Source organism: Xenopus laevis, chromosome 7S (assembly GCF_017654675.1).
Source record: "Xenopus laevis strain J_2021 chromosome 7S, Xenopus_laevis_v10.1, whole genome shotgun sequence".
Lineage (NCBI taxonomy): Eukaryota > Metazoa > Chordata > Amphibia > Anura > Pipidae > Xenopus > Xenopus laevis.
In genome coordinates, this window is record NC_054384.1 from 89,441,646 (window position 1) to 89,455,868 (window position 14,223).

At 39.0% G+C, this 14,223-nt stretch overlaps 1 protein-coding gene across 2 annotated transcripts in view; it reads right to left on the reverse strand.

The window, feature by feature from the left end:
- Window positions 1-7,242: 7,242 nt before the first annotated feature.
- The window catches only part of arhgef16.S (Rho guanine nucleotide exchange factor 16 S homeolog), a 47,593-nt gene continuing 40,612 nt past the window's right edge, over window positions 7,243-14,223 (reverse strand). For both annotated transcript variants that reach the window (XM_018228004.2, XM_018228005.2), the window contains exons 10-15: window positions 13,110-13,202; window positions 12,236-12,387; window positions 10,726-10,932; window positions 10,317-10,393; window positions 9,883-9,984; window positions 7,243-8,363 (exon numbers count right to left, since the gene is read on the reverse strand). In XM_018228004.2, the coding sequence (XP_018083493.1) occupies window positions 8,224-8,363; window positions 9,883-9,984; window positions 10,317-10,393; window positions 10,726-10,932; window positions 12,236-12,387; window positions 13,110-13,202 (771 nt within the window). In that variant the 3' untranslated portion in view covers window positions 7,243-8,223. The remainder of the gene's footprint in view (window positions 8,364-9,882; window positions 9,985-10,316; window positions 10,394-10,725; window positions 10,933-12,235; window positions 12,388-13,109; window positions 13,203-14,223) is intronic.

Genomic DNA, 14,223 nt, shown 5'->3' on the forward strand with positions numbered 1-14,223 from the left:
ATGCCTTGAACCCCCCCCCCCTCACTTCTCTAGTGGCTCTTCCCAGGGAAGCCACTTCTATGTAAGATTTAGAGTTCCTTAAAGGGATACAGTCATGGGAAAATGTATTGTTTTCTAAACGCATCAATTAATAGTGCTGCTCCAGCAGACTTATTCACTGAAATCCATTTTTCAAAAGAGCAAACTGATTTTTTAATATTTTAGTTTGAAATCGGACATGTGGCTAGACATATTGTCAGTTTTTCAGGTTCCCCCAGTCATGTGACTTGTGATCTGATAAACTTCAGTCACTCTTTACTGCGGCACTGCAAGTTGGAGTAATATCACCCCCCTGTGTCCAAACGGAATGTGAGGGTCTCCAAAAAATACGAAAACAAAAGTAAAAAAGTAGAAAATTTATTAGGACATGATACTAACCTTCGCTTCTATAATATCACCCTCCAGCAGCCCACAAACAGAACAATGGGAAGGTAGCCACATATCAGCTCCCTGGTAGATCTAAGAACAGCCCTCAATAGTAGAAATCCATGTCCCACTGCGACTCCTTCAGTTACATTGAGTAGGAGAAACAATAGCCTTTCAGAAAGCAGTTCCATAGTGCAGCACTGGCTCTTTCTGAAAGCACATGACCAGGCAAAATGACTTAAGATTGCTGCCTACACACCAATATTACAACTAAAAAAAAAACACTTGTTGGATTAGGAATTACATTTTACATGGTAAAGTGAATTTTTCGCAGTGTAAACATTGTAATTTAATAAAAACTACATCATAAATCATGACAGAATCCCTTTAAACAAACACAAGCTGCCGTAGGATTCAGTAGAGCAGAAATCCAGCACAAGAAGTGTGGGCAGCAAAATTACTAGGAGGTGGGGTGGGCGAACTCTCATTCAGTATATATGGTGCTAATTAGAACTCACACAATGCTTTACTACAGGTTCGTTGTGCTCATTACAGTCTAGGGGGCCGGATATGCTGACAAAACTATATAAAAATTAATAAATTGGCGCGTATTTAGGGGCAATATCAAAAAAAATGGTTTCTCTTGTATAAAAAGGATGTATATTTAAACTGTCACTCATTGTTATCAGGATGGTTTGTATCTATGTACTGTATGTATCTATGATGTGTATTACATAATTTATACTTTTTCACGTGTTTGGAATGGATTATTTGGAATGCTATATTATTAAAAAAAAATATTTGATGTACAAAAAAAAAATGTTCTCACTGGCTCTCCCAATTTCTGTGAATCCAAACTGTTGTGTCTGTCAGATCTATTTATTAGACAATAGTAAGGAACTAAAAGGAAAATATACCCAGGACTAATAACCCCCAAGCAACCAAATGTGTGTTTCTTTATAAAACTCACTCACACTTAAAGGATCAGTAACATCAAAAAAATTTTTTTTAAAAAAGTTGATTGTATACTACAAAAAAAAACACCAACACAATTTAATCTTTAAAAACATAAGTCTTTATTTAGAAATAACTTACCGAATCTCCGCTTGTGCTCCTCTTCAGAAAAGGCAACAGGGTGACGGATCCATTGTGCGGGACTCAATTTCTCCTCCCTGGCTATCTCCTATAAGGAAAGCAGGGAGGAGAAATCGAGCTCCGCACGATGGATCACCCAATCGTCCTTTCTGAAGAGGAGCGTAAGCAGAGATTTGGTAAGAATTTGCGATTTTAAAGTTCAATATGTGTTTTTTTTCGTAGTATACAAACATTTTTTTTAAAAAAATTGATGCTACTGATACTTTAAAGGAGTTGTTAACCTTCCAAACATTTTTCCAATTGAGTTGTTTTCAGATTGTTCACAATAAACAACAACTTTTTTAAATTGCTTTCCATTTTTTATCATTTTCCAAAAATTGAAGTTTAAAGTTTAATGTTCGTGTCTCTAGTGTTTCAGTCTGGCAACCCAATAGGCTGGTTTTACCTCCACTAAGGATTTAATTATATCTTAGTTGGGATCAAGTACAAGCAACTGTTTGGGAATCATTTTTTAGAATTTAGATTATTTGGATAAAATGGATTGTATGAGAGGCGACCTTTCTGTAACTCAGAGCTTTCTGTATAATGGGTTTCGAGATAACAGACCCCATACCTGTTCAGGGAAAAACATTTTTAAAAATTAGAATTATTCGATTATAATGGAGTCTATGGGGGATGGCCTTCCCATAATTCAGAACTTTCTGGATTATGTGCTTCCAAATAACAGATCCAATATCTTTACTGACTAATACAAGTGACTTACAGGTTTATGGAATAAATAGAGTGTTAGTGGTTCCTGGCCTGGACCCACCGGGATAGTCCAACACCGGTTGCTGATGAACAACAAATGAAATGCTTTAACAATGGAACAGTATTAATGCAACATAACATTTCAACACAGAGAGTGTACATCAGCTTCTTTCACTGGAGCACAAGGATTTCCATAAACATTGAGCATTTGTGTATCTCCATGGTAGGAATACCCCTTCTACATTTTCATGCAGTTAAGCAAAATAAATGTTTCATTTGAATAGACAGCCATACACAGGTATTTTGGAGCATTTTTTCCCCCTTGGGGGAGCACAATTACCAGTGGGCCATATAACACTGGGTGAAAGTAAACGGACAAAGTCCTTCTTCGGGTGATTGTGCCATGAATTCAGATTCCATATTGTCCAAATATTAGGGGGCAGTTTTACTAAAGGGTGAAGTGACTAACGCTAGAGAAACTTCGCTAGCAAAGGAGATAGACTCTAGCGGTACTTTACTCCCTTACGCCTGGCAAATTTTCGCTCTGGCGAATTGACGTAACTACGCAAATTCAATAAGATGCGGATTTTACTGAATGTTATCTCTTGCGCCAGACTTGCCTTCGTCACCTCAGACCAAGCGAAGTGCAATAGAGTATATACGACTTCCTCAAAAAACAGTTGAAAATTTTGAAAAGTCCCAAAAATTGCGGCCGACTTTTCATTTTTTAGGGTGATTGGCTGCAAAAGATCGTAATTTTTTTCTGGGGTACCTGGCTTCCCCCCTACATTTCCTAACTTATGGCACATAAACTATACACTGGGCTCATGTGTAGGGCAATATAACAACTTTATTTTATTTTATTAAAGGGCATGTAAAGTCTAAAAGAGAATAAGGCTAGAAATGCTGTATTTTGTATACTAAATATAAACATGAACTTACTGCACCACAAGCCTAATAAAACAAATAATTTATGCTTTCAAAGTTGGCCACAGGGGGCTGTCATCTTGTAACTTTGTTAAACATCTTTGCAAGACTAAGACTGTGCACATGCTCAGTGTGGTCTGGGCTGCTTAGGGATCATCATAAACAAAGCTGCTTGAGTTCTGCATGGCTGGGAAGTAAGGCGGGGGCTCCCCCTGCTGTTCATAAGTATGATTGTTTCCCTGCTCAGCAGTTAGGGACCATCTGACAATTCCTATCCACAGCAGTAAATGAAGGGAGAATTTCACTGCATACAGTCAGGTAGACATTTTTTAATTAAAGTATATTGGAGATAAGTTTCTTTTTCATTAAAGAAAGTAAAAATGGGATTTTATTATTATGCCTTTACATGCCCTTTAAGGTTTCCCAGGCTTGTGTAGTGTAATGTATTTGCTGCAACATATACGTCCATTGAACTTTAACGCCGTATGCTAATTACGCAACACTAGCGCAACATCGCTTTGCTTGCCACAGTAACCCTAGTGCTACTTCGCCAGCGTTCAGCGCCCTGGACGCAACTTCGGATTTTAGTGAATTAGCGTTGTCCTGGCGAATCTACACCTGTTGAAGTGTTGCGAAGTGAGCGACGCCTTCGCTCGTGAATTTTCGGAGGTTAGTAAATTTGCCCCTTGGTCACCAAGTACAGCTCAGTGATTTCCAGCTATAATGATGCAGGATACAGTGGGGTAACTTTAAAGGTATCATACTCATGATCACGGGGGACCTTATGGATTGCAGACAGGGGCGCTCCACCAATGAACGAGTTGAGCAACTCGCCTCAGACGGCAGTGCCCCACTGTGTACTAGGGGTGGCAAAAATGCCGCTCCTGGTACTTTAACAGGCGATTTTCCGGTTTGCGCTAGCGATATCGTCCTGGTCTTCTCCGCAGCAACACCAAGCTGCCTCAGGCGGCAGAGGGGCCAGGATCGCCCCTGATTGCAGATGTCTGTACAGTAAACATGAGTCCATAAAGACAAAGGGAGTCGCAAAGTCTGTGCAAGGGATGGAGGGGCCTGACATTGTTTGTTTGCAATATTGGTCGGGGATACTGAGCAGAGAAATGAATAAATGCAACAAAACACAAAGGATCTAATCATTTGGGGATGGTAACTTATGATTCTATGTAATTTCATGTTTAAGGAAGCTGTCTATTTAACGTACTACAGTTATATAATGCAACTGATCAAACACAAGGTTCATGCTGCCACCTTGTGTTTCCCTCTAGATACAAGACCAGGGCAGCCATTCAGTTGGAGATCCAAACCAAGCTTGAAAGAATACATTTTGGTGTTTGAAGAGTGAAATTAATATTTGACTTTGTTGTAAAGGCCAAGTGATAAAAATAAGCCTTTATTAATTGAATTATTGCATTTTCCCCTGCATATTCCATTTCATTAAAAATATCCAGTGCCGGGAGGCATTCGTTACACACAATGTAAAGTACACATTAAATCATAAAGACGGCATTCGAGTTACACATTTTACAGTTCAAGATTTTTCTGTTTACATACATATTTGACATTAACATAAAGTGTAAATCTATAAAGTGGTGAGAATGAATCATGAACACAAGCAACAGACATATCTATATAGTTATACATCTTACGTTGATTTGAGACATGGAGCCTGGCCAGGGTCTTAAACTTTAATAAGAAATGTCCCGAGATACAGTGCACTGGGCCAAAACAGGATGATATGAGTGTTAGCCCACAGGGTCAAGTACTGGTTAATAATGGGGCCTAGGGAGAACAGTAGGGAGAGGACCGATCCTCATTCAACTGGATTTTCTACACTTCCATGATAGCTATCTCAATGATTTTCACCCAAATATTGATTTAGATCTCAATAGCCACATCCACATTTCGCATGTGATTGCAGCTTTTATGGACCTGTGAAACGACATCCAAAGGGTGATGGGTGGAGATCACATTCCCCATGGACGTCCGTGTGTCCAGAATAGTCTTTATTGTGCAGAACAGGAACTGCTGTTTGTAAAAAAAAGTTACACATAATCGCACAAGAATGCAACCGAAGGTTTTTTTTGCATGATTATGTGATTAGTGATGAGCGAATTTATTTGCCAGCCATGGATTTGCGGAAAAAATTCGGCAAGTGTGAGGCTTTGGGTGCCATCACCATTTATCACCATAGTGATATTCTGTAATACAGCACAAAAAAACTCAGTGCTTCCCAAGTTAGCCACTATGTCCAATGTACTTACACTTAGGGACAGATTTATCAATGGTTGAAGTGAAAATTAGAATTAAAAAAAAAGAATTTTGGTTTTATTTGGGGAAAAAACGATTCTTACGATTCGAACGAATACGGAATATTCACCAGCAAAACAACCTTTTTTTTTTTTTTTAAATAAATTTCAGTTGGTCGAATTTCAAAGTTTTTTAAATTCGACACTTGATAAATCTGCCCCTTAATAATACAGAGAAGTCAGTAATTGAAAAGTTGCTCCATTCTATAACATACTAAAAGTTTACTTTAATGTGAACCATCCCTTTAACTTTTTTTTATAATTCTGAGACAATTTTCAATCGGCCTTCTTTTTTTTGTTGTTTTTTGCATTTGTCTTTTTGGTTTAATTTTTGGCTGCCAGTTCTGTATCCCTCATTTGAAAGCTGAAAAGAGGCAGAAGAAGAAGGCAAATAGTTTAATAACTATAAAAATAATAAAAAATGAAAACCGATTGACAGGACTGAACTAGGGGTAGGCAGTAGAGGCATGTGCACCTTTTCTCTCGCCCACCCCTAGGCCCTTGTTCCCTTTGTAGTTTACCTCTCCCCGCTCCATATGACAATTCGCACATGAACATGTTGGTATGGGGGGGAGCAAGGTTGAAATTGCTTTGAATGAGCCATTCTAGAACATACACAGGCCTCCTAGAACCTAGAATCTCCAATATCCATACTAACAGGACCCAAACAGTGGAACAATTCAATAACAAATAGCAAATTAAGAAAATGAAAGGTTAAATCAATAGGGGCAATATGAACCAATATTCAGGGCAGCCCCCAGTGAAGCAAACTTCTAATATTGGGGTCAGGTCTGGTTCCTGTCTTGCTTATAATTCACACTAGCTTGGTGCACTTTCTTATAGAGTGACACGGATCCATTTCCCAAGGAGCCCCTCCATCACCCTGGACCAGCTTACACTTATATTGTATTTGTGGTGAAATTTCAGTTAGCAAACATGTTAAAGGCTCTCTGGACTTTATTCACTCTCTTTACTCTGAAAGAAAACAAATCATTTTGGCACAATGTAGACATATAGGGGCAAATTCACTAATGCGGGAAGTGGCCAACGTTAGCGCAAATTTGCCAGTGTGACGTCATTTCGTTACTTTACTAATGGGCGCTGGTGTAAATTCGCTAGCGAAGTGGACCTACTCTAGCGCTACTTCGCACCCTTGCGATATGGTGAAGGGACGTAACTACGCTAATTCACTAACTTGCGGATTTTCATGAACGTTAACTCTTGCGCCAGACTTGCCTTCGCCAACTGAGACCAGGCGAAGTGCAATAGAGTAGATAGGACTTGCTTCAAAAAAAGTTGACATTTTTTCTAAGTCCCAAAAAACGCTGGCGTCTCTTCCTTTTTTAAGGGTGATAGGCTGAAAAAGATCATACATTTTTTGCGAGTACCCTCCTCCCCCCCTACATTTCCTAACATATGGCACCTAAACTATACAGTGGGCACATGTGTAGGGCAAAATAACAACTCTATTTTATTTTATGAAGCTTTCCCAGGCTTGTGTAGTGTAATGTATTTGCTGCTACATATACGTCCATTGTACTTTAACTTGGCGCAGTATGCAAATTAGGCATCGCTAGCGTAACTTCGCTTTGCTTGACAAATTAACGCTAGGGCATCTTCGCTACCGTTCGCCTCACTGAGGGCAACTTAATTTTAGTGAATTTGCGTAGAGCTGTCGAAACTACGGCCTGGCAAAGTACGGCGGAGTGTGGCGAAGCTGTCGCCGGCGCAACTTCGGATCTTAGTGAATTTGCCCCATAGTGTTATCCCAAAATACACTCATTCCATTCATTTACTCACAAATAATTCCCTTGTCAGTTATGATGCAGAATTTGTACAAATCAAACATAATAAAGTCCCATGTATATACTTCCCTAGAAAAGAGTGCAGCAGATAAGAACCAGAATGCAGGTTTGTAGTGTAGAACTGGCAAAATCCCTAGAATAGTAAAACTATAGTTGTGCATGAAAATGCAGAATTCTTTTCAACATTTTGCCTCTGAAAGGGAAAGTAAAAATCTCACTTTCCAGGCGCCATATTCTTGGGACGTTGGTTTTTCGGGTCAGTAATATGGAGCACTATACCCCAACAATAAAAAAAGGAACCAATAGGATTGTTTGTTATAAACATGGATTTATGCTGGGTGGAGAAAAAGCACATTAAGTGAAGGTGAAGATCTTGGTTGGTTTAAATAGGAGATCATGAGAAATAGCATTGGTGTATTTTGTTTGTAGATAATAGAGCCCATACCTGTAACATGAACTTGCAACAGGGAATATAATGCCACATTCTTCTCTTTATATTTACATTTGATTTATACACGGGAAGATAATAAAAAAAAACATTTTGGTGCCTTTTATTGCTCTATTCTGCTCTTCCCCAGTTTGGCACTTAACCAACACGTCACTGGTTTCATCGGAAAACAAAAGATCTGGAGCATTGCTCCCTGGGTAACAAAATGTAGGACAGGGGGACCAAGATGGTCCAATTTTGGATGCCTAATTTGGACTGAGGTTTTGTTTCCATGGACCTTCTGGCAACCTAGTTAACATTCCTCTCTGAGATCAGCATCATTACAGTAGAATGATCTCCAAAGATCTCCTGAAATGTATTTTATGATCTAAACTAAGTTGGCCAACCAATGGTCCAAGAACTACACACTGCATAGATTCACAAGTCTGTCTCACAGTGTGGCCTTGGCGTAGAGTGTCCATTTCTTCCATTACACATCTGTCTCAATCCTCAGTCTCTCCATTCGCTGAACATTCCTTTCTACGGCTGTTTGGTTGGTGATTTCCTTGGCATAGGACTCTGGAAACCATCCTCTTTCTCCGTCTCGTAGCCTTTCACCCTGATACCAACCTATTAATAACAGTTAAATGTATCCGTAAATATTAAGGTTTATGTAGATATACAAAGAAGTTTCTATCACTATATTTCTTCCATACAAGCTATGGATACGTTTTTATCCTAAAGCAATGCTGAATTTACTTTTCAGCCAGTTTAAATGGACTTGGCCCCTTATGTTTATATGAAACTTCTTGGGTTCATCATATTTTACCACTGAAGTGCAATTTCTTCTTGCTTATACCACCTGACTAGTTGCCTACTAAGCGATTCATCTATAAAGGTGTTGCATTAGGACGAGACTATTGGTCTTCTCAATTTTGCATCAATGTTAGTATAACTGGGGGAACTCCCTGCTTCCATGGCACAAACTAGGTAAAAAAAAAAAGTATTTTTCCTTTTTATTCCCCTAGTTTGTTGTAGAAGGTGCAGTAAATCCCACATATAAGAGGGAAGATTCTTAAAGGGACACTGCCATGGGAAAAAATTTTTTCCCAAAATGAATCAGTTAATAGTGCTGCTCCAGCAGAATTCTGCACTGAAATCCATTTCTCAAAAGAGCAAACAGATTTTTTTATATTCAATTTTGAAATCTGACATGGGGCTAGACATATTGTCAATTTCCCAGCTGCCCCAAGTCATGTGACTTGTGCTCTGATAAACTTCAATCACTCTTTACTGCTGTACTGCAAGTGATATCACCCCCCTCCTTTTTTCCTTCCAGCAGCCAAACAAAAGAACAATGGGAAGGTAACCAGATAACAGCTCCCTAACACAAGATAACAGCTGCCTGGTAGATCTAAGAACACACTCAATAGTAAAAACCCATGTCCCACTGAGACACATTCAGTTACATTGAGAAGGAAAAACAGCAGCCTGCCAGAAAGCATTTCTCTCCTAAAGTGTAGGCACAAGTCACATGACCAGGGGCAGCTGGGAAATTGACAAAATGTCTAGCCCCATGTCAGATTTCAAAATTGAATATAAAAAAATCGGTTTGCTCTTTTGAGAAATGGATTTCAGTGCAGAAGTCTGCTGGAGTAGCACTATTAACCGATTTGTTTTGAAAAAAAAAAACATGTTTTCTGATGACAGGATCCCTTTAACTACAACACATCAGTGGCTGCTCTACTGGATCTTCCTGGAAATTCCTGTGTACGTTTGGGAAATTTGCCATTATGCTACCAAAATATGGTAAACGTATATAAAACTATATATATATTACTAGTATATAGATAGTGGACTCCAGCTGATTTAGAGGTAAACTCACTAAGTTATACAGAGTTCTATTTCTTCCTAGACTCTAGACAGGCACATCCATGATTTATCACAAATTGGAGTGCGGGCCCTTATGACGACTTCATTATAATATTTTGATTTGTATTACAAAAATTTAAAATCCATAATATATTTATTTTTAATTTTATTTAATACATTAAAAACAGGCCAACATTTCAGTCTCCTTCTAAGATCTTTAGCAATATATCTATAAAAAAAAACATTTAAAAATATATATATAAATTTCATATGTTACCATCTTCTTCCTGCAACACCAGCATCACATCATTCTGTTGGAGTGAAATTTCATCCGCTTGTTTGGCCAAGTAAGCCTTTATTATTTCCACCTGGCTCAGTCCTGGAATAGGGGGTAAAACTTTTTTAGCACAATGACAGGAATGGAGAACTGCCAGTATGGGAGACATTATAGAGACAGACCCGAATATGTTAAAACTCCTGCAGAAAGGATACAGTATATAATGAACATTTGGCATTTAATGTACAGTAGGGTCTGCTTAAGTGCACCACTTGCAATGGGCTTCTTGATTGTATTACAGCATTTTCTTTTAATATGTTCATCATTCTAAATGAAGCAGACTGTATGTAAGACCCCTGCATGCGGTGTACAGTATATACCCCAATCCCCAAATCACCCCTACTTACAGTGATCACTCATCATTATTTTCTTACCTCCTCTCCTAGATCTGTTGTTCTCTTTGTTGTCTTCTTTCCTCTCAAGTGCAGCAATCCACCGTGCTCTATCACTCCTGCATAGAAACGTGCACAATGATATCTCATCCTGGGATACCCAACCTCAGCCCTTTGTTTTTTTTGAACTACAATTCCTATCAGTCCTTCTCTGCCACGGGATGATGCTGGTAGGTTGGACACTAAGTATCTCTCTAGTCTCCCAATCAGGAATTAAGGACAATGGTCTTCGCCCAGTGTGAAATATGTGCTTGTATATCCAGCTTTCTCTTAGAGGGCTCTGACTTTATACTTTTACCCTTTATCTGTTTACAATATCTTAATTGCAAGTTTTCAAAAAATAAAATGGTGAAACAAAAAGTAACAGACTGTGACGATGCCAGATACTTACAGACTGTCAGATGCCAACACAGTTTGGTCTGGTTTCCCTTCGCTGTTCTTACTGATATTAATCTGGAACAAGAAGGTCCCATTTGGACTCCGGGGGCCACTTGTTGCAGTTTTTGCAGGAGGCGTTAAAGGTTGGTCACTGTTGTCAAATTTAGTGACAGCTAACTGATCCGTCATAACATAATCTGTTACTATGTAGTTTTCCTCGCTGGAAACAGAAAGAAAACCCCAATGTGAATAACAATGATAGGGTACAACACAAGGAAACAGTATTAGGTTTAGCTAGTGGCAGTAAATTTCTGGTTATATTTGCTCTAGGAGCGTTGATCAAGCTGCTAGTGTCGGGAAACGAGTGGGTGAAGCTTAGAACCAGGTAGAGTGCCAAGGATCAGCAGAAGGTAATGTGTTATCTCCAGGGAAGAGTGTGGTTAACTTTTTATGCTCTTTTGTAACCTACAAGCTGTGCTCTGTGATACTTCCTACACTGTTCAAGTGAATTATTAGTGGTCACCAGTTGATAAACTGCCTGAGAGTTAATAAAGAAGTTGAAAGATACATCTGTGGCTCAGATCATTGCTAAATCTGTGGTTTGACAAATATTCTACGTGTCATCCTTCCCTCAGCTAGCAGGGTGGTGTCCATCAGAGTGGCAATGTAATATTTATGGTACGGAGGCTGGGAGTTGTCCAATAGGTACAAGATTTCAGAAGGCACACAGGAAGCATCATGTCACACTATAACTACACTTCAATAGACATGGGTGGGTTACATAAGTGATAAAAAAAAATCCACTCATATGTTAGAATGAAAAACCTTTTTAGGATGGAGAACAGAGCCAGCATAAATGATCATGTTTGATCTTTATCTGTGAAAACCAGTGGCACATTCTACTCACCCTTTATCATAAAGCAATGTTCTAAGCCACCATTAGAAAACTGATTAAATGGTTTTCTTCTAGTACCTACCACCAGGGCTGGAACTATGGGTAGGCAGAAGAGGCACCTGCCTAGGGTGCAAAGATGTTGGGGCACTGGGCAGGTACCTATTCAAAAGTTTTCTGCCTACCCCTAGTCCAGGTGGCTCGCTCCCCTGCTGCTCTTGCCCCCCTCCTCTGTCCTCCCCTCTCCTTTGTTACTATCCCATGTCATTTTATGGCGGGTGAGGGCACACAGGAGGCGGGAGGTCGCCCAGCCCTGCCTACCACTCTCATTTGCGCCCATTATGCTCCAGGCCTTGTTCTGCTTCTGACATCAGATTTCATACTAGAAATGTTAGACCTAAATATGTATTCTTTTTTTGTTTGGTTGAAAAATTCCCTGTAGTGATGTAACTCCTCCCAACTCCCATACTCCCTCAGGACCAATTTCAGTTAGCTGAGCCTACTAAGCTTAGTTTTTTTCTCTCCTCGAATTTCCCACTTTTTCTTTTACCCATACCCAGAACATTAGAACCTGCAGTCCAAGTTCATTTTTATAATATGTTAGGGTGTCACATATTCATTATTACTTCACCTTTTCTTCTTCGTTATTATAAGGACATCATTGAATAGGAAGAGGTAGCAAGAAGTCTTTCCAAAGCCTTTCCAGAACACTCCAGATTCTTCCACAAGGTTAAGTTCACCCCTCTTCAACAACCAGCGCGAAGCAGAAATGAGTGGGAATGGCTAAAATAAATCAAAGGAGAAAATGAATCCTTCGTTACCTTAAAGGGATACTCTCATGGGAAAACAGTTAATAGTGCTGCTCCAGCAGACTTCTGCACTGAAATCCATTTCTCAAAAAAGTAAACTAAATTATATATAATTTTGAAATCTGACATGGGGCTAGAAATATTGTCAGTTTCCCAGGTGCCCCCAGTCATGTGACTTGTGATCTGATAATCTTCAGTCACATGACTTGGGGCAGCTGGGAAATTGACAATATGTCTAGCCCCATGTCAGATTTCAAAATTGAATATAAAAAAATATGTTTGCTCTTTTGAAAAATGGATTTCAGTGCAGAATTCTGCTGGAGCAGCACTATTAACTGATTCATTTTGAAAACATTTTTTTTCCATGACACTATCCCTTTAAAGCCTCATTTTTCTAATATGGCTTAAAAAGTAAAACTCAGAAGAGCACTCGGAAGGGCACATTTTCCTAGCCCCAATATTAATACCTGACTGAACAAGACACACAATATTAGGAGGACAATCCTTAAGGGAACACACTGTTCTCAGAGTTTTGTAAATGATGGCAGAAATGATTGCTGAATACAGAAAAAGCTGCTTTTGATTGTAGCTACAAAACCTTAGCAAATGCAGGCGATTGTGTGCAGTAATTCTAGTTAAGCATAACTATATGGAAAGTTTGTCATTTTATGTAATTTTTCTAAAATTACTTCCTACCTTGATCTTCCCGAACTCAAGCTGCGTTTGCAGGGTGTACATCTGCTCTGTCCTTTCCATCTTCCGTGCTCCTTCATTGCACTGCTTAACCAGCTGTTAAAAAAATCAATAGATAATCACTTTATTTATTTACTTTATCTGCAGACAGATTCAGAAGGTAATTGCATGTGTCACATAAAATTGCTTCTGTATTTACGCTGTTTTTCTAATAATATATTAAATTTGTACCCAGCAGCATACTGAGCAAACTAATCTACACATTTAAATACACTTTTTTTTGTAGTATTGTTAATTTGACCAAATTTGGTCATAAGCTTCAGTTTTTTTTTTGTTTTTGCAATGCATGGTGTTATTTCAACCGAAAGGACTACATGGACCCCATGTTGTCTCGCATTTACCTTGGAAAAAAAGTGCTCTTTCAATAGATAAAAGTGGTTAAATGAGCGAAAGCATTGGGTCCATGTCAGATTCCAGACAGAACTTTATAAATCACTAGTGAAGGATTTAGAAGCTGCACTCAAGGAATAACTTTGAGCAAGAACAATTTTTTTAAATTCAAATCTTCATTAATGATAGAACAATAAAATATTAATTTTAGTCTCTGTGTGTATTTACTGTGAATGTTTATTTTCAAAGCTAGGCAGACTATATACACAGAGTCAAATTTACTAAAGGGCGAAGAGACTAACGCGTATGAAAATTCGCCAGCATGACATCATTTCAGTACCTCGTCGATTTACTAACAGTCACCGGCGTAACTTCGCTAGCGAAGGAGATAGACTCTAACGGTACTTCCCTCCCTAATGCCAGGCGAATTTGCGTTCTGGCGAATGGACGTAACTACGCAAATTCACTAAGATGCAGATTTTAGGCTGAAAAATAGCGTAAATTTTTGTTGGGGTAACCGGCTTCCCCCCTACATTTCCTAACATATGTCACATAAACTATACACTGGGCTCATGTGTAGGGCAAAATAACAACTTTATTTTATTAATGTTTCCCTGGCTTGTGTAATGTAATGTATTTGCTGCAACATATACCTCCATTCAACTTTAACTTCCCACCGTAGCCAATGCAAGCGCAACTTTGCTTCGCTTGGCGCAGTAACGCTAGC